At 37.0% G+C, this 21,380-nt stretch overlaps 1 protein-coding gene across 2 annotated transcripts in view; it reads left to right on the top strand.

Moving 5' to 3' along the window:
* Positions 1-21,380, top strand: part of CEMIP2 (cell migration inducing hyaluronidase 2) — a 68,904-nt gene that overhangs the window by 7,158 nt on the left and 40,366 nt on the right. For both annotated transcript variants that reach the window (XM_039840147.1, XM_039840076.1), the window contains exons 2-6: positions 9,505-9,847; positions 13,418-13,558; positions 14,152-14,713; positions 17,918-18,087; positions 20,966-21,154. In XM_039840147.1, the coding sequence (XP_039696081.1) occupies positions 9,517-9,847; positions 13,418-13,558; positions 14,152-14,713; positions 17,918-18,087; positions 20,966-21,154 (1,393 nt within the window). In that variant the 5' untranslated portion in view covers positions 9,505-9,516. The remainder of the gene's footprint in view (positions 1-9,504; positions 9,848-13,417; positions 13,559-14,151; positions 14,714-17,917; positions 18,088-20,965; positions 21,155-21,380) is intronic.

Here is a 21,380-nt window from a genome sequence, read left to right as displayed (position 1 = left end):
GAGTTCAGTGGTTGGTTTTTGTTCACACACACAAAGTAAGGAAGCTATTAGTAGTAGTCTGATGGTATACATTTTGGTAAGTTTGCTAGGATTCTTAAATAGTGAAAGTCTGTTCCATTCGTAGTGATTTAATAAATTCAGGCGATCACCTCTTTAGACCAACCAGCCTGCTGTCTTTGCCACAACATGCATTGTAACTGTGTTTACCTGTGTCATCTCCTGACCCCCTCAACATGGCATTTGAGCTCCTTGAAGGGAGAGATAATATATAGTTTTTTGCACCACTGGATCCCCGTCATTGAGCAGAGTCCTTGTCTCCTAAGAGCTGCTTGAACCTGAATGTGTTCCCCATTTGGCAAGGCTTTACTCTCAGTGGTTAATGTATTTAAAATAGGCTCTGTGTTGTAGATATAAGAAATAGTACACTTAGGTTCTGGTCCTGGCCCTACCATTATTAGAAACTCTGCCTTGCTGCCGGATTGAGTAGCCCTGGATCATTTCAGTCTGCACATCTCATTATTCATCTGGAATATTTCTTAGTTTGAAAGGCCTGCCAAAACATACTCATTATATGTTTCCTATTGTCATTGCATTCTGATGTTCATATATCACTAGATCGTGAACTTTTGGTATGTCTGTGCTAATTTATCAAACACATCTCTGTTGTCTCTCCCCTCTCTTCCCCCACCTTTCAACATTCTACCAATATAACTTTCTTGGATCTTCCTTCTTGAGAAATGTTTTAAAGTTTTGTCCGTGGAGCTTGGCAGAAAATGCAGCCAAGCTCGGCCCTTTGCTGTAACTTTAATTAAATCAACCTCCCTCAGGTCAGACTTTGGTTTTGGTTCTTTCTTTCGAAGGCCAGCTGCAAGGCTGATGACATGCCTGCGCCTGCCATTGTGTGCCTCTGCACAGCCATCCGTCACTGTCAGCAGGTTGGGAGCCTTTCTGCTGTGTTCTCCCAGCCAGTGGGGAACAAGGGCAAAGGGGGGATGGTCTGAAAAGCATTGGGAGGGGGGAAGAGAAAAGAGAACAGCTTTTCAATAGAAAGGAATTAAGGAGAAAAAGGAATCTGAGGAATAATAATCGGAAAAAAGGAAATAAGTGAAAAGCAGAAGGCTGGTAGGTAAAATGACCCTTTTCTTTCTTCAGTTTCCCAACTTAAAAGACGGTCTTCCTCCGGTTTTGTTTATCCTTTAGAGATTGGAAAGCTTTAGCATAAGGATCAAATGCTGGTTTCTTCACTTCTACCCAGAGGCCTATGTACTTTACTTAAAAAAAAAAAAAAAATTTTTTTTTTTTGATTGGGCAAGGAATGTTAGATATTCTTCATTGTCGCCCTTTCTGTAGATTGTCACCCCATTGGTCTGTAGATCTTTATTTTTTCCCCTTCTGTCTCTCTTTTGTTGCCCATGATAATGTTCTCCAGCCTTTTTACCCTATCAGCCATCTTGGCTTTAGGGTCAAGCTTTGCTTTTCATGCACAGGCTTAACAGAGTTGAAAAAAGACAGGATTCATGAATTATTTGGTAGCAGAAAATTTAGACATCTGCCTCATGTACCTTACATAAATGAGAGAAATATATGAATTAAAAATGTTTCTTAAAGGTCACTTATTTAACTCTAAAATGGGAAAGTGTTCATTTGGTTTACTTTAGACATTTGATATAAATAAAGACTCTGTTTTGAGGCATCCTATTTTAACAGGAGATTCCAATATAATTTGCTGAGAATATATTCACCTTTGTGAAATTGTAGCTAATTTGATAATCCGAAGTCCTTAAATACAGACTCATAAACATTGTTTCATTGTTTTCAACGTAAGCACACTCTTGGAATTCTTAGTTAACTTTTGTTTTCCAGGGATTTACTATTTCTTGACTATAGTTTCTAGCAAAGAGTACAGCATGGCTTAACTGAAAAGTGAATTTCTAAGCAGGAAATAATAATATCTTCTAACTTTAAATAATACTTACTCCAACTCAAATGTTTAGTGGCTAAAAAATAATTTTTAGAGAATTTAGTCTTTTTAGGACTATGTTTGAAATATTCCTTGTAATTTCTCTATATTATATTTTAATAGAGTTAGTATATATTGGGAGAGTTAATTTTCTTTTGAAGGAGGAGATAGGATATAAACAATACATGGTACCAAACTAGAAGTCGGGTGCATATTGGTGTTTATATATTATAATAGCTTAATTTTGGGGAATATCATTCATCATATATGTCTAAATTGACCAAGTGGAGAAAAAAAGGTAGAGGAATTAAAGTTTCTCAGTCCCTTATCCTTTCAGTTCATAGGGAGAGGTTTATAAGTAAGGGTTGTGTGTTCTTTTACCTCTAAACGTTGGTCTGGGTAAGATCAGCTTAGTAAAAGTGAACCAGGATCAATATAAATGAATTAACTGTGCAGTGTATTATTTCTTGGGAATGTGCCAGACAATTGCAGTTGATAGTGACTCATCTAGTTTTTGAGAGTTGAAAGAAAAAGACAAAAGGGATTGACAAGTACAAGTGCAAAGTAATAATGAAGAATGTGTCTTGTGCAACAGTGTAAAGGCATTGTCCTATTTAAAGGTCTCAGTGTCTTAGATTCTTTCGGAGTATGCTTACACAAAACCAAACAGTGAAAAGGAACTTAATTTTTTCCTACCATCTGTCTATTTTCTCCCAAATAGCTATAAATACAGACCTAGCAGTTATACTGAATTCCTTTGCAGTGGTTGTAGAAAAATGTATTTATTCTGTGTGCTTTGGAAATAGAATATGTATGCAATAAAAATATATTCCTCTATACTATAAGGATTCCTTCCCGAAACTCTTTTCTTTTCCAGTCTTTGTTTTGGAAAATTCTTATACTATGTATTTAAATATACAACCTTCATTGAAAATATTGATCACACTTAAATGTTTATTTGACAATTTGTGAACTTAAAGGGCCTAAAAGTCAGCTTCGGTAAGTTTATTTCTTACTGGACAGTTTTATATGGTTGAGGTATTGAGCTCATTGTTTACAACTATAGAAACAATCTGAACCCAAAACAAAACTAAATGAAACACCCTCTCACCCACCAAAAAAACCCAAACCTGAAAATCGCACTTACTCTCTGTTGTCTTTCTCCTAAAAATAGGAGATTGGAAATTGAAACCATTAATTGAAAGTTCGAGGTCATTAGGAGCTGGTTAAAAATTTACTTGGTCATAATTATTAATAATTATAAACACCTATTATTTGTTTTAATGAACACCTCTCTTTCCTGGCATGTTTTACTTTTTGCTATGACTGAGCATACCATTCAATTTTGTTATAAAGACCTACCAAGATCTTAATAAAAGGAAAAGTTTTCTTGGCCAGGTTTTGGCCAGTCATACTGAAACTCTTGTAAAGCAAAGAATGTAACTTGTAGGATTGACCTTTAGGACTGTTTTAAAAATTATGCCCTCGATCAGAGAAGAAAAAACTTGATGAGATCATTCCAGCTTCTTGACTGTTCTGAAGCCCGGATTTTCCATTTAAAAATACGTTCTTACAAGTATAGGCAGAATTTAAAAGAGCCTAATTGAGTCAAAAGTATTGCATTTTCTTTAGGTGTTCAATATGGTTGGGCCAGTATGCATGGCACAGCACAAGACTGTGGGACTCCCTCTGTTGGACTGGAGAGGCTAGATTGATTTGGGAGACTGAGCATATCATGGCAATACAGGGCAAGTGTCCTCATCCACTGTGTGTAAGTGCTAAGCATGTATGGTAGGGAATTTGCCTTGTATGTTAGCATCTCAACAGTGGAAAGGACATGAAAACTCAGCTCTTTTAAAGAGCTCTTACATTAATGCTATTATGTCTGTATTGAGAGGACTTTCCTTTTGATCACAGCATTTATTGGCGTCAGCATAATAATATAAAGTGGAATGGAACATTTCCCTTTTTCTTATGTACTTACTGTATTTCATGATGTAGCTAAAACTATTACAAAATATTGTGAAAGCTTGAGTTTGTCTAGATAGTTTGTTGCTCTTTATCTTTAGAATTCCTATTTGCAGTTGTTAATACCTTTTAGTCACCTACCAGATTGCATACTAGGATTGCATTTTGTAAAAATTGATGCATTGACTTTTTTGCTTGAAGTAGTAAATATTCTGTTTTTCCCAAATCAGGGCAACTGATGTAGATTAGACAAATTTCTCAGAGCTTCAGGGATGTTAAAAAAGGATTAAACTGGAAATTTCAATTTCTGTGTGTGTGTGCATGAGAGAGAGAGAGAGACATACACGGACGGTTGGCCAGGCGGACAGACAGATAGGCAGATGGACAGACAGGCAGACAGGTGGACTGGGGAAATCTTTGATGAGAATACTAAGATGAGTGAGACATTGTTCCTGCTCTCAAGAGGCTTATAGTCAACTACAAGAGATGGACAAATATAAACAAGTACATATAACTGAAACAGAAGGTAGAAAATAAGACAAATCAATAAGAGTTTTAAACAGTCCACTAAAGAGCAGGCAGAGAACTTCTTGTGGAATCCTGAGAAGGCAGTGTTTGAAAACTTTAAATGAGAAAATCTCAATTTTCTTAAAATCATTCTATTTTTATAGTTCAAAAAAATTCAGCAATCACAGTCTTTTTTAATGTTACTGAAATTTCAAAGAAATTACTTTCTGTGATTACTTATTGTAATTTATTACCAAATAAGTTAATTGAATGCTCTTATTAATTGTACCAGCCCCTTCCACCTTGAGTTATTGTTTGGGGTTATACACTCTATTTATCCAGAGAAGAGTTTTATTTAAAAATAATGGCAAGTTTTTAAGGTGATTTGTGAGGACAACTAAGAATTAGAGAGAAGTACTAGGTTTTGAAGTCTTCCCCCTTTTTCGGCATTTGCGTTCATATATTTTAAGTTCATGCTATGTTTTCATATTCTTAGTAATTTTTCATTATCTACTTAAATACTTGCCTAAATTGCCTGTATAAATTTTTAACTGCATTATTTTATTTTTAAATTAATTAATTATAACTAAGCCTTTTGGGCTACCAATTTTTATCATCCACACTAAATAGATATTCACAAGATAACTCAGGGAACAGCAAATACCAAAAATTATGCTTCGGAACCTTTGTGGAGTTAATTTCCAAATTCAATACGAATGACTTGCGTTATCCCCCATTTTGGACTGTGTTAAAGGGTTTGGCACAGGTTAGAATAGCTTTAAAAATATATTGTAAAATACTAATGTGTTCCTTCTATACAGTATTTGCTTTCCACTAGAAGTGACAGGTAATATAAATAAATTAACAATGTATTAAATAAAAACATCGGTCTGTAGTAAAAAATTTTAAATGACACCTAATAGTACTCACCTTGAAGTCTTGAAAACCAGAGGAAACTCTTCATCCTCTTGTTCTCAGGACCCCAAACACAAACTAATGGTACAAGTACAACTTTATGGATTGAACAGCCACTGTTGAGATAGCCTAGGAAACTGACCACCATTTTCAAAGTATTTCCTTGGTCAATTTCACTCTGCCATTAAGCCAGTGATTTCAGATTGAATTTAGGAAGTACATTTCTGGGGGATGCTGTAAATCTTTTGTCCCTCCCTAGTTCCTACCACACTCCTCTAATGAGTGCATGAGCTCATGGTTGCTTATCGAATGAATGAAATGTCAATTTTTCCCATGAATAATTTAAATCTATAACTAGCAATCAATATATTTTAAAGTAATTGATTCATAATATTACTTCTAAAGTAAACTCATAAATGTAAAGTGAAGTTCTAAAGCAATGTATTTACAGCTTATATCTTTAAAAATCTGTAATAAATTGAGAGGGAAATCTGCATACAACATGATTTTTTTGGTTATAATTTTATTCTAAGTTATGGTTGCAACGAAGTGTTACTTAGGAAAAGAATGATTGTATTCGCTGCTTCTGCATTTATATGTTTTTCAGAAAAATAGAGCTAATGGGCTCAGAATACATATGTGAAAAAAAATGGAGCTTTGTAGAAGGGTTATGGAGAATACACAACCATTATTATTTTTGATTTATTGACCATTTTAGTTGGTGGTAGACACCATCTGAATTTTCATGTTAGGATAATATTTCGTGAACGTGAAGACACACATTATGCCGAGTTGTACAGTGACTTCATTTAGCCTCTCACTGCTTTTTATTTTACTGGGGTTATGTCTGGAGATACATTATCTCCCACAAAAGGGCCCTCCATTCTTTAAAGTAACAGCCTTTCTTACTCTCTGAAACAATGAAGTTCCAGATGATTGCAGCCTCAAACAGGAGATTTTCACTTCCTTCAGAGAAGATTATAGTTATGATTCCCTTCCCACCCTGGTGAACCCGGCACTCAAGAATATCTAGTTTAGTCTTTTCTTAGTTAATAGATGATCATAAAGGGGTCTTTATTATACTCTCCAATTGGTTGCAGTAGGATGTATTCATTATTTCATTCTGCTCCTTGGCACATGCAGCATTTTCTTCTATAGCACTTTGAATCGTTTTGTTTTCCCTTTGTGAAGAGCTTCAGTTTCATCTCAATAATTACTTCTGTTCAGAAATCAAACCCCACAAACCGCGTGTTTTTGACACACAATCTGACTCTGAGAATGTTCTCTGCCCCATGTAAAATCAGCATCAGTTCCTGATTAGATTCTCTTTCTGTCTCCGTTAATTTCCAGGTCGTTTAAGTCCTGAACATGGTTATTTGTGGCTTCTCTAATGACTGTATTTTGTGTTAATGGATTTGCTGTAGTTTGGAGCAATTTGGAGGTACCTTGTGACTAGGATCTTATTCATTGTTTTGGCAGAAGTTGAGGGGGATTAATTATAAGGGTGTAGAGTGAAGTCAGGGACTCTGAGAATCTCTAGTTGTTAAAGTAGGGAAATAACGGAAGTGGTGGAACATCACATTTCTGAAGCCATTGAGCATGTCTTACGTATCCACAGTCATTGTGATAAGAACTTTCTTTCTCTCCCTCCCTTCCTTCCACTTGGCAAAGAAGCAGTAAAGTGTCTTTCAAAACTTATTCTTTCATTCAAAAACTAATAAGTACTTACTCTATATGACTTATACTACTTATAAGTGCTTACTATAAAGAATATAAAAAATAAGAAAGACTGCTCTTATACAAGTAGAAGCTGTGTGTCAGCTTCTCTTAGATAAGAGTCACCTATAGTCTAGTGAACTTCTGCATGAAGAATTCCCGAGACTATTACTGTGCCCTTTCAGCACTATTCTGGATTCTGGTTACACCTTTAAACTGATTTTTTTTGAAATGACTGCCCCAATTGTTTTTGAAAGACTCTTTAGTGTAATCGTTAAGAGACTGAACTTGAGTCAAAATACTTGGGTTCCAATCCTGATTTGCCTGTACTAGCTATTTAACTTTTCTGGGCCTCGGTTCCTCATGTGTAAATGAGGATAATGGCACCTATCCATAAGTTTGCTGTACTAAATGTATTAGATGACTTAATACACGTTAAGTTGTTTGGAACAGTACTTGGCAGTAAGTGCTTTGTGAAGGTTAGCTATTTTTTTCTTATCATCTTAACTACAATATTTGAATGTATACTATTTTTCAAACAAAATCTGAGCATTTAAAGAGATTGTTGTGGCCTGTATAATAGAATAGACCAAACCAAGTATGCTCTCAAAGACTGTTTATTAGCCGGCGGCTGTCCTGTACAAAGAAGCAGCCCCAAAATGCCAAGATACGAGGTTTTTAAGCCCTAAATCCCATTCTTCATTCTATCTTAAACACAAAGGTCTATTTTTCTCTTATTCACTACCTGTCAACCCACTGGTCAGGTGTGCAAGGGGGGAGTACAGAGGCAGAAAGCTTGTTGTTAGAATGTTATGTTCCTATGGGTGATTGCCCATGTTCCCATGGACGATGGCCAAACAGTAATTTTCAGCTTATATACAATTGATTATTTTTCATGCCATGCAAGCAAGCAGGGTTACACAGGCTAAAATTGGCAGTTAGCGTATGAGCTCATTGTTACAAATTTCATGATTAACAGAATGTAGTTAGGGGTTCCAGAAACTAGGCCTAAGGTATAGACTTCCTTTGTCCAGTTTCAGGTTTTAATTATCCTTTAACCCTTTCACATTTCAGCAGGCTATCACAAGATAACGTGGACTTTAGCCTTTCTCACTAAATGAATTCTCAGTCTGTGGTTAGTGATAATACAAGTAGAAATACTTAAGTTGCTTCATCACAGGGTGAATCTAGTAGGAAAATTAAATGCTAAACATGAATGCTTTGTCTGCTGCAACTTGTTAGGGCCTCCTTGTGGTTCTTATATGGCATGTAGACTTTAACTTCAATTTAAAGGACTTAGAATAATGATGCTCAAAGTATGACCACCTGCTTCAGTGGTATGCTTTAAAAATGTATAATCCAGGGCTGTCTTTGCACCAACTGAGCCAAAATTCCTGGAGTGAAGAGCCCAGGAATCTACATTTTTAACAAGCTTCCCTGGTGGTTCTTATGCACAGAGAAAATTGAGAACATTTGCCAGAGAACAGTGGCTCTCAGCCTAGGCGCTCGTTAGAGTTACTTGGGGTAAGGAGACATGAGAAAGATACAGGAGCTTGGATACTGTCTTAATCATTTGAAGTGTTGCCCTGGGCAGGACTGAGAAAGAGTGGTTATTAGAAGAGGACTAATGCAGGTAATTGTCCACGTAGTTTATTATATCAGGCGTTGATATAAGAATGGCCAAACCTGTAGAGAATTTTTCAAAAAATTCATTTGAACCAAATAGGATACACATGGAAGAGCTCCACAGACAAGAGAATGTTCCCTAGGATAGCACTTTGCAGCAGCTCTTATGCATTTTGAATTAAGGAGGTAAAAAGTAAGGAAGATTATGAGAAGGTGGGAGGAAGCAAGGTAGAGATTGGATTACAGGATAGTGAAGATTATGTGCTCTCTTGAGGGTGTTGTGAGGGGTCTGAAAAGAGGCATTTCAAAGGTGTGTTAGTCTAGATGCACAGAAGCAATGGATAGTCTTGCTTAATTAAGGCAAAGATAACCTTTCACTAAAGAAGTTATGTGCCTGGGGTGTGACTACCCATCATAACCATAACCTGCCCAGTTAGGAATTTATGATCAGATCACCCTGTGAGGTTATTTTTGGTGTTTTCCATCCACACAGGAATATGAGCTGACTTGATATTTTCAAGAAGTCATTACAGCAGTTACCAGGCAGTAGGGGTTGTGGGGTGGGGGATCGAAACGAGGAATTGTTGCCGAATGGCTACAGAGTTTGTTTGAGATGATGAAAAAGTCCTGGAAATGGATGGTTATGATGGTTGTGTACTATTTCGTATGTACTTGATGCCACCAAACTATACATATTAAATGGTTAAAATGGTAAAGTTTTATGTTGTGTATATTTTACTACCATAAAACGTAATAAAAACAGACCGTTCCAGTTCTCACATTTCTGAGCCTTATTTTATTTCTTTTCACAGTGACAGTGTATCATGCATGCCACTGATTCCAGGGGACACTCCCCTGCTTTTCTGCAACCTCATAATGGAAACGGCCATCGCTCGTCTGGCTACATTCCAGGGAAGGTTGTCCCACTGCGTCCCCCTCCTCCTCCAAAGAGTCAAGCTCCAACCAAATATCCCTCCATCAGACACGAAGCCCGGGCCAGCTTTGCTTTCTCATCTGAAGAACAGCAAGCCCAGGGAGAGAGCCGAAAGCAGAAGAGGCACAAAAATACTTTCATTTGCTTTGCTATTACTAGTTTCTCATTTTTTGTTGCACTTGCAATCATCTTAGGGATATCCTCAAAATATGCTCCAGATGGTAAGTGTGTGTGTGTGTGTTTGTGCGTGTATGTGTGTGTGTGCGTGTGTGTATGTATGCGTGCATATAGAACATATTCTAGGAGAAGAAAGAAGGGAAGGACATAGTAGAATGAAACTTTGAAAAATCTTTTGTTATCTTAAGACAGCTCTAGCTAACTAATAGATAATGTGAAGTATAATTTGTTATGAATGAGAGCAGTTATTAAAGGAATTCATTGGAAATGATAAAATTAAATGATCACTCTTCCTTTCCATTTTGCCACTTTTTCCCAGTGCTCGAGATGTTCTTAGAACATTTATTTTTCAGAATGCTAATTTGAAGTCTTTACTGAATTCTTGTGGTAGCACAATTTCATCCTTTGTGGGAGCTATGATTTTCAGACTGCCAAAAGTTTTTAGTGATAAAAATCACTAACTGTAGTGATAAACTACTTTCGAGTTTTAAAAAATAAGTGAAAATAATATTTGTGTTCTGCGGTTTACAACTGGCTGGGGAGGCAGTTCCAAAAAGAAGCTTGAAATATTTTTGAGGAACAATGTATATCATTAAAGGAAGACATCCATTAGGAGGCATAAATTCTGATACATTTGTCTAAAAAATCACTCATTACTTCATAGTTAAACATCATGTAGTGAGGTTTTAATTTTTTAAATGGCCTTTGCTTTTCAAGTTGGTAATATTAATATGTTGGATGATTTTGAAGAAGTTTGTTTTCAGTCAGCCTCAGTGTGGTACCAACAAAGAGTGGGCTTATAATAGAATCCCTTCCATCCACGTGAAAATCAGGCCTGTGAAGGTGAAGCAGATAAGAGCTTGGATTGGGCACCATAGTTGTCTCCATTTTCTTACAGTCTACAACAGATTTTTTGTCAAATCGGATGCCTCTTTAAATAGATAGGGCTGTGGGAGGGCTCAGGCCTGTGGGAGGTGAAGCAGATAAGAGCTTGGATTGGGCACCATAGTTGTCTGCATTTTTTAACAGTCTGCAACAGATTTTTTTGTCAAATCGGATGCCTCCTTAAATAGATAGAACATTTGAGAAGCATTTTACCATTTATAAGACTTACAAATATTTTATTTAGTGTTCCTGGCTGCTTTAAGGGTTTTATAGACTTTAGAGTCCTGGGGAGAGGTAGTGTCAATGCTTCTAAATAGACCTGAAGTAACAGAGATGGATGTCCATATCAACATCTTTGTTGACCATGGCAGTAGACCACATAACAGTGTTACAGATAACTTGTAACATTGCTTTTCATTGCACATAGCACTGACTTTCTCTCCCCTTTTCTCCATCAGAATAACCAACTTAACTGCTGTTGATTCATTCTTTCCAAGTAATTTGCAGTAAAGGGATGCTAGGTTAGTGGAAAATTAGAGCTGAAATCTGTGGCTTTAATTGACGTTTTCATATTCCATCTAAGCCATCGAATTGTTGATCTGGTTCCTTGAATCAACATTCTTTAGTTTCATATTTTGGCAGTCAGAATATCAGTGGAAAGATCTGGTATGCTGAAATATTTCAGGGTGAGCCTCACTGCGGTTATTGCTCTTATATAACTTTGACAATGCACGCACTGCTTAACAAGTGGGTAGCCGGGCAGATGGGGCTGGCTGAGCTATTTTTCAGTGCTTTCTGCAGACCACACAGATTCTCATTAAATGTACTTTACTGGAAGGAAGCAACCTGGAGTTTATAGTGTTGGTTCTATGAAGCATGCTCTCCCAGGGAATAATTATAAAAATTAAGAGGTATTATGTAAGTATTGTAGTAGGCTCTAGATCTCAAAAGACTGGATTTCTTTCTCCGTAGCTGGGTACAGTGCTTGTTACATGGGGCATACATTTGCTTCTGATATAACATTATGGAGAATTTCCCAGCAAGATGTTTAATGGGAAGAGAGGGAGGTAGAAGAAAAGTTCAAGAAATCTTCAGTATTAAGTCAGAACAAATTTAAGAGGTTTCTTGTTTCTTCGATGGGGAAAAAAAGTTTAAGGATTATTCTTGGTATCATAGTGGTGATCACTGATTTATCAGAATTAAATATCAATGATTATGAAACTGCGCTGAGAAAAGTTTCATGAAATAACTGCCAAGGACTTGACTAGCGAGACTAATTTTAACTGTAGTAGTTACTATTACCTCAAAAAGAAAGCATAAGCCTAGGGCAACACGAGTGCTTAGAAATAAGATATATTAGTTCAAAATGAGGAATCAGAATTTTCTTTGTATAAAAAATAATCTTTGTGCTGTACCCAGCCTCTTTACTTTTTCTCATATTATTTCCCAGTGTGTACCTTCCACCTTCATGATTCCCAAGCATATCTTGCCTATTCCTACCATTGCTTAGTTTAAGTATGGGCTCCAGCTTGCTGTTCCAACTGAGCAACTGAATGGATTTGGATAGCAGAGTGTACGTGGATCACCAGTATTATTCTTATTTAAATACTATCCACCCTTTGGAATCTCGTCTAGTGTCACCTGTTTCACTGAGGCTGCCTCAGGCACTTGAGCCCCACCCCTCCTTTCTCTAGACTCTTTTACACCTCAAATAACTATCACGTTATTCAGTGTTATTTCATACATGGTGGCCTTTTTCCCCAAGCTAGATTATAAACTCTGTATACACACACACACGTATATATGTATACACACACACACACACATATATATATAACATTTTAAAATAAATTTTACAGTGTCTAGTACAGGGTGGACAAATTGATCTTCAATAAATACTTGGTTGTTATTTGATCCAAATTTGTGTGATTTTTCTCCCCTCTTCTTTCAGATTTAGCAGCAACTAAAGGTCCCATGCATTAAATAGCTGTTGCAAAGCAGAATACTTTTATATTTTAATCATCGCCTATTCAAGAGGCAAGTTCTATTTCTAGTAAAGGAGTAAACCTCATTTCTTAAAGGGAAACTTCCATTATCTCTCATCTTGCTGAGTAATCTTGGGTTTGGCTTCTCTAATCTGTGGTTTCCTCATCTCTGAAAATGAGAAGTCACATCTTAGGCCATTTGCCTCTTGCAGTTTTTTACTGGGAAAAGGGTATGTGTCTGAAGATAGTGATACTTATTTACCAGCCACTGCCTAGTGCACAGGAAGGAACCTGATAGACATATTGCTTAACAATTTCCATTTTTTGTTTACCAGTATCTTGTGAACACATTTTCTTTTCTAAAACAGCTGTCCAGTGTGAGTTCAAGGACAGGGCACAGTTTTGCCTCTTACTGTTGATTTATTTCCAGAGTAGATGATTCAGAGGAACTCCAATTTTACCTTGAGGAGTTTGATCCGAAGAGATGATAGCAACTTAGGTTTGTGGTGAAACTTTTTTTAACGTGTGACGCAGACTCAGTAAATTCTTTTTTCCAGTAAAAAGATTTGACATATCTCTGCTGGGTGAGATGGAATGGGATTTCCATCCTTATGTCAGGAAATTAAAATATATCAGCCCCATTACTTGCAGATTGCAATGAATGATACTAGTGTTTGGATTTGGCTAAGGATATCCTTGCATTTTGTTGAGTTGATTTGATAATGATGTTACATTGCTTTATAGAGAATTGCCCAGATCAAAACCCTCGTCTCAGGAACTGGGATCCAGGACAAGATTCTGCAAAGCAAGTTGTTATTAAGGAGGGAGATATGTTCCGTCTGACCTCAGATGCCACAGTGAATTCTATTGTCATTCAGGATGGAGGCAAGTAATGGTCCCTGTTTGTAGGAATAGCAAGGTTGCTCCTTACTAGGCAGGAACACGTGATGTTCTTTACGTAGAAAACTATCCTCGTCTTTAGGATGTGGTATCACTCTAACCACAGAGACGTGATAAGTTCCTAAGGTAGAACCATAGTATTCAAGGACGAGAAAGGCCTTAGAAATCACTCATCAAGACCTTCAGTCTATAGAAAAGGAAGTAGTTCCAGAAGGTGATTTCTCATAATCGAATCTTTGTTACAGTTATGTAGAGTGATGAGTTAATATATGTAAAAATGAGATTCACATTTGTAGGCTCTTAGATACTTTCTAGAAATTATTTACCTCTAAAGCGAATGGATTAAAATTCATATGCATGAGCATTTTTAGTGTGTTGAGATATGAGCTCTTCATTTCTTCCTTTACTGTGTTTTGAAAATTGGTTTAATTTTCTAAGCAGACTCAGTAAATTCTTTTTTCCAACTTAATTATGGATCTATCTTTTTTTTTCCCCCCTCTCTCAAAGGTGAAATCTATTTCCTTGTATTTCAGAAAGCTGTTTCAGAAATTGGCTAACACTAGTATTGTTCTCTGCAGGACTGCTTGTGTTTGGGGATGATAAAGAGGGATCCAGAAATATTACTTTGAGGACTCGTTACATCCTGATCAAGGATGGTGGGGCGCTTCATATTGGAGCAGAAAGATGCCGCTATAAATCCAAAGCGACAATTGCCTTGTACGGCAAGTCAGATGAAGGTGAAAGTATGCCAACATTTGGCAAAAAATTTATTGGTGTGGAAGCCGGCGGGACACTGGAGTTACACGGGGCTCAGAAGGCGTCGTGGACATTACTGGCGAGAACTCTGCACTCCTCAGGCTTGATCAATGGTTCCTATGCCTTTGAAAAGGACTTTTCCAGGGGCCTCAATGTGAGGGTCATTGACCAAGACACGGCCAGAATTTTGGAAAGCGTGAGGTTTGATACCCATGAATACCAGAACCAGAGCAGAGAACTTGAGGAATTTCTGAGAGTCCAAGATCCAGGACGGATAGTTGCTATAGCAGTCGGAGATTCAGCAGCTAAAAGCCTCTTACAGGGAACCATACAAATGATCCAGGACCGGCTGGGAAGTAAGCTGATCCAAGGACTGGGCTACAGGTGGGCATACCTTTGTGCTTTCCTTCCCAGCTACGTGTTAGAGTCTACATCTGTGTGAGAGGAGAGCGAAGGTGAAAGCACACAACACAACACAGGTTGACTTTGGCCATAATGGGCACTCCCAAATATAGGTCTGGTTGCCTCTTGCTTTGAAACATGGAACCAGAGGACAGGATCCTGGTTTCAGAAACTCTTTCCTTGGCTTTGGTTTATGAAGCACTTTGTGAACCGTAGCATCAGGCTACTGAAAAGAACAGATATGTGGTGCTGAAAAAACGATCAGGCAGTTTAAGGACAATTTACTTCCTCTTTCACTATCTTTTGAAGTATGTCATATGAAACTCAGGCTAATTGAGGCAATTTAAGAGTTGAAAGGTTAACATTCAATTCCATGCTGAGGAATAAAAGTCGTCTTAAAAGCCAGAGGGGGTGGGACATGCAGTTTTCTTTTTCTTTTCTATTTTGGAATCCTATGCATGTTAATTTGGATCTACTTGTTTGATTGGTGCAGGTCTGTGGAGGCCTGGCACATGTGAGGGAAGAGCAAGTTGAAGGACTGGGAAGTCATCCGGATAGTAGGATTCATTTCTACTATTTATAGTTCTTGTTCCGGTTAATTGTGTTCTAGTTAACTGTGATTTGCCAATGCAGCCCTGAGTCTGGGGAAGTGGCTGGCTCAACAATTAAAAAAACAGAAGCTTCAATTCTGCCTGTTATTCTTATCTGAAGCGAAAAGAGAATTTCAAAACTAACATGTTGAAATGATCTAATTTTTTTTTGATGGTTGGTTGGTCTAGTTATTATTTTTTCCTTTGGAAATTTGGTTGTTGGAATGGAATATTATCTGCAGAAATTCTGGAGAAAGTTAAGAAGAAAGTTGATGAAGAATTGAGTCTGTAATGTTTTAAAACTGCTTTTTTATCCACCCAAGGGAGTATTTAGGAGGTGCTGAGAGCTGGGTACCCACAGATGCGTAGATAAAAGGACGCTGTCTCAGAGCTCTCGTTTAATCTAGTGGATAAACAGAGACCCAAATAGATGAGGTTTGTACAATGGACACTGCTGCATCTACCGGCTGTGATGGAAGTTTAAGTAGAAAGAGCCCCCATATTGGCCTGGGATAGTCAGTGGAGGCTTCTTCCCAAAGGCAAGAGGCCTGGAGGATGTTTGCTATCGAGGCAGTGGAGAAGGAGGTTTTTCCAGACAGTGGAGGACTAGCATGTGCAAAACCTCAGAAGTGCCTTTTTAAAATAAAATTTTATTAAACATAATACAAAAAACAGAAAAGTGCTAAAAACGAGAATGGTGAGTTTAATGACTTACTGCAATGTTATACCTGGGTAGCTACGGCCTAGTTCAAGAAGTAGAACATTGTGAGGGGCCTGGGAGTTCATTTACCCATCTTTTGATACATATGTGCACATATTTCTATAGTTTATAGACCTAGAAGTGAAGCATGGTCTTTTCAAATTTAGACTCTTACTTTGTTTCGTTATCCAGTAATACCAAGGATTACAACTTTTTTTTTCTTTATGCCATTATTGTTCTAGATTCGTGTGATCATGAGCTATGAATATTTTGTGTGACTTTTTTTTTTTTTTTTTTTTGGTTATCTCCCTATTGGTTTCTAAATTCCCTTTAAAATATGGCTTCTGAGTTGGTGAAAGAATTAGAGTTGTGATCCTTTGCCAATGTTCCATTGCTTTGACATTATCTCCAGTGTACATAAACATACCCCTTTGAAGATAATGTTCTGCTGCATTGAAATTATTCTCAAGTGGAGGAGGGAAGTAGGAGTGTTTTGGAGATAATGTCAATAGAATAGAACATTGTTTTATAGTTGCTGAGGCAGTCCTGATAAATAAGGAAGCCTCTGATATTTTTCCTCTCCTTCTCTCTCACACAGGAGATAATAAATTGAGACATTCTTCATTTGATTCTTTCTGCTGTGTCAAGGAATATAAATAGAGCTATAAAGCATTGTCAAGGAGTAGCTAATCTAGACTGGGGCAGGTGCGGAGTGTATAAAGATGTAGGCATGCTTTGGTTAACTTCTATCTGTGACTATCCAGCCATCTGTCTGGCATAGATTACGTTTTTTTTTTTCCCCTAGAGAAGGAAGTTGACATTTTTCTTTTCATGTTTTAAACCAGGATTCTTAAGGCAAAATTTCTGGCCTTTTGTCTTTGTTATTGATTGACTGATTGATTTTCATCACAAGCTTAAACAAGTCCCTGGGATGTTTATTGTAGTATCATAGAAATAAAATGGCATTTTCAAACACAGTGCTTTTAACAAATAGACATGTGGCGTGTAAAATCCATCAGATAGTGATTCTGTAGCTTTGATTTAAGAATGTTAAGAAGCAAGTAACCCAGTGGTTCTCAGCCCTACTTGTACACCTGAGATTTAAAAAAATCCAGATGCCCAGGGCCTACCCTAGATCATTTACATCAGGATCTCAGAAGGTTAGGACCCCAGGCAATTGATGTGCAGTCAGGGTTGCTAACTACTACTCTAACTCCTAACTCATGGGTTCTCAGTATAGTCACTAGACCAGCAGCATCAGCATTACTGGGAACATGTTACACATGCAGATTCTTTGGCCCCACCTCAAACAGTGGGTTCAGCCCAGCAAACTGATTTAACAAGCACTCCGGGTGATTTTGATGTCTGTTGAAGTTTGAGAACCACTGCTGTAACTCAGTCAGTGGTTCTCAAGTGTGGCCTGATATTTAAGTCTCCTGGGAAACTTTAAAAACTAGTTCTTCGATCTGGGCAGGGTCTGACCATTGTTTTATTCTGAAAGCTACCTATGTGATTCTGTTATGCAGCTAGATTGGGGAACGTTGGAGAGATGAAAAGAGAGCAGGTTTTAAAAGAAGGAAAAATAGGTTTGTGGCCAGAGTGATAGTGAATGAAATGGGTGTATACTGAAGAAGGAAGTCAATGATTAATTGAAGTCACAGTCATCAGTGTTTCACCTGTTACAGAGCTGGACAAACAAGGATTTAAAAATCCAGGTGCATTTCCTTCTATGATGATCAGGGTCAGGACTGTTGCAACCTCATATGGAGAAAAAGGTGTAGGAATTGACAAAAATAAAATATGAGAATTAACTGGTACCTGACCTAACATTTGTGTCAAGGATTTGGGTCAGTACCATGTTAAATAATCACATGCACATGCTCTTTTTCCTTTTAGGCAAGCTTGGGCTTTGGTTGGTGTCATTGATGGTGGAAGTACTTCTTGCAATGAATCCGTGAGAAACTATGAAAATCATAGTAGTGGAGGAAAAGCTCTTGCCCAGAGAGAATTTGATACTGTGGATGGTCAGAAGTTCACTGTGACAGCTTATAGTGAATGGATTGAAGGTAAGCAAGTACAGTTTGTACTCATAAGACATAGGTAAGTATTGTGACAGCTTTTTTTTAGAAGTGATATATTCAAATGACATTCCAGCTAGATTTCTCAACTGGGTAAGGGTGGAACCTATAGTTTCCTTACTATAGTTGATCTTCTAGACTCAGGAGTTTTTTCTGGTCTAGATAATGATCTGTTCTAGGTTGGGCACGCCCAACTTGACTTTGTTCATGTTTCTTGAGTGTATAACTAGTGGAAATTGATTTAATGGATTTGTTTCCTGGATTTGGTACTTATTGAAACAATCTGGGTATGATAAGATGAGCTCTCTTTGACAGTGAATATGATCTTGTACTTTGTATCTTATCTTCATGCAGATATGTCAACAAATACTACTTTGAACCCATGCTATAGAAACAAATTTTTCTTAGCAAATTTTCCTGGGTGATCCAGCTAATACAAATTGGAAAACACAGAAAGTACAAAGTAAAAAATTAATCTTTACCCTCCTCTTTCAGAGATAATTATTTCAATGCACATAATCTAATATTTTTTTTATCTTATGTTTCTTCCACTAGTGTTCATTTTGTTTTAACCTGTTTTCCTCTCTTTAAACAACATACTGTAAAGGTATCTTATGTCTTTACTTTTTCTTGAACTTACTTTTAATTATAATCCAGCTTTCTGAAGAGCTATAATTTGTTTGAATAATGCCTAGCCCTGGGTGTGTAGGGTGCTTTTGACTTTTTTCTCTTAAGGATGTTCACTGTAGAATTTTTTTGCTTACCATTTTGCTGCCAGATTTTTGGCTTCAGGTATGGATTGGCATTGGCAGCCTCCTGCCTGTGCTTGCCCACCACCTTTCTTAAATATTATATCCAAATGAATGTGAAATGAGTAAGTAAAAGGTATAATTATCCAGAAGGGCTTACTTTAGACTGGGCTCATACCTCTGTTTTTAGCAGCAATGTAGTTTACTATATTACAATTTACTATAAAGAATTTTTGGAGACAGAATGCCTGGGTTCATATCTCAGCTCTTTCACTTACTCTATGATGGTGGGCATTCAACTTTAACTTCCTAACTCTCAGTTTCTTCATTTGAAAAATGGGGATAATAATGGAAACTACCACGTAGGGCTGCTGTGAGTATCAAGTATGAAGAATATGAAGTTTTTTAACACCGTGTATAGTAAGCACTCAACAAGTATTAGCTATTTTGATGATGCAAACATGATTTGGGTTAGAGCTGTATATTTTATATCATTGTAATTAAAGAGTCTTTTGCTTTACAACAAGCAGATAAGTAGAGTTCCTGTTATGTATCAGGGACTTTCACACGTTACTTCTCAGTATAATTGGTGGTATCTCTTATGGAAGAGGAAGCTGGAACCAAATCTACTGCTTTTTCTGCCACATTGTGGCTGCCTCTGGCAGAAAGCATTGGTGGGTGGGCATTTCTTAGCAGGAATTTGAACCTGATGAAAAGTTTAGTACGACTGCCTGCAGTAAGATTCCAGGCAAAAGACACTTACTGACAAATCTCAAATCAGCATTTCCTTTTTGGGAAGTTTTGTTTTCATGTCCACATTTTGATGAGTGCACTTTCCTGGAGAAGGGTACATTCTAGCTATCCATCAGAGGAGGATGTTTGTGTCCCATGTTCTTGATGCCTCTTACTTTCTGGAAGAGGTGGAAATTCTGTCCAGGAAGCTGAGAGGATGAACTTATTTCCTTTCTTACTTCCAATAGTGATAATAGGAGATACTCTTAGGCAAGAATTTTCTTCTAAAGCCAGAAAAAAGTGAGGAATTATTGAATAATACAGATTTCCCCATTTAACCCGGATTAAAAAAACAAACAAAAAACCCCAGAATTTCTAAAAATCATTTAAGTCAAAACTTATTTATCTAGTTTTTTTAAAGAAACTTTTGCTTAAAGATCATCCTTCCACCTATTTTTAAGCATTATTGAAAATTATATGAAATTTTTTATGAAAAAGTAAGGTTTCGTTGCCCTATTTTAGATAATTTTTTTGGCAGGAATCTGAAATTTGTGGTAGTGATTCTTGTTGCTGTCATGAGGTTCTTATTCTCTTTATTCTTAACCTGTCTGATTCTTAGGAAAGCAGAATAATATAGAGGTTAAGAAATTGGGCTCTGGAATTAGATTAGCATTCAATTATGGGCTCTCTCATTTTTTAGTTGTTATTCAAACTCCTTGACCTTTGGTTTCTTTATCTCTAATGTATAGTGTATAATTCCTATCTCTCAAAATTGTTTTGATGAAAGGTTATTATGTGTGCAAAGTTCCAACAACTTTTACAACTTAGCTATTGTTATTGTTATTATTTGGATACAATTCTATTATAGATTTTAGTATCTGGATGAAATAAACATAAAAAATACACTTTACATTTATTTAGGTATCCTTTTTTTTGAAAAATAAAAATAAAAATGCAGGATAGATCACAGTCCAAGGGAACAGAATCCAAGACTTGCTTAATTTAGGTTTTATCAGGATAGTTGGCTCAAGACTGTAAGACTGTCTATATTATTCCTTGTTCCATGCCTAAATTTCCCTTCTTTTGATTCCCCTAATGGAAGTAAATATGTTTTTTCATTCCTGTCATTGTCCCTTAGAGTCATTATCTTAAAGGAACACCAGATTAGTATGTTTGAGTTAGGGGGCTCTTTCCTCTTGGCAGGGATCTGTTTATATTTGCATCTTTTAGTCATTAATATCCTCAGAGTGACTTCCATATGGTTATCATTAGTAAATGTTTGCTGCCTTGTATTTATCTTAACTTTTGATTTGTTAATCAGGGAGGGAGTTGATATTAGAAAAAAAATTTCTGCTAATGCATCACTTTCTTGCTTTTTGGTTTAGGCGTCTCTCTTTCAGGTTTCCGGGTAGAAGTCGTGGATGGAGTGAAGCTTCATCTGTTGGATGATGTTAGCAGCTGGAAACCTGGAGACCGGATTGTGGTCGCAAGCACAGACTATTCCATGTACCAAGCAGAAGAGTTCACGCTTCTCCCCTGTCCTGAGTGCAACCGTTTCCAGGTCAAAGTCAAAGGTATCAGACTGCTCAGAATGCTCTTTTTCTTGGGATTTATTCCTGGAGTTATATTTTTCCCTCAATCACCACCACCGCCTCGCCTCCACCATCACTACCACTGTGTTTCATGCCTGTTTCTTTGCTTAAAAAAATAAATAAATAAAGATATGGACTTGGTGGATCAATTGTTTTCCAAGGTCCTTTCCAACTTCTTATTAATTTTCACTGTTAAGTAATACTAAAC

The sequence above is a fragment of the Pteropus medius genome, unplaced genomic scaffold (assembly GCF_902729225.1).
Source record: "Pteropus medius unplaced genomic scaffold, Ma_sr-lr_union100, whole genome shotgun sequence".
NCBI lineage: Eukaryota > Metazoa > Chordata > Mammalia > Chiroptera > Pteropodidae > Pteropus > Pteropus medius.
Note: the sequence above shows the minus strand (reverse complement) of the source record. Positions and strands in the feature narration are given on the sequence as shown.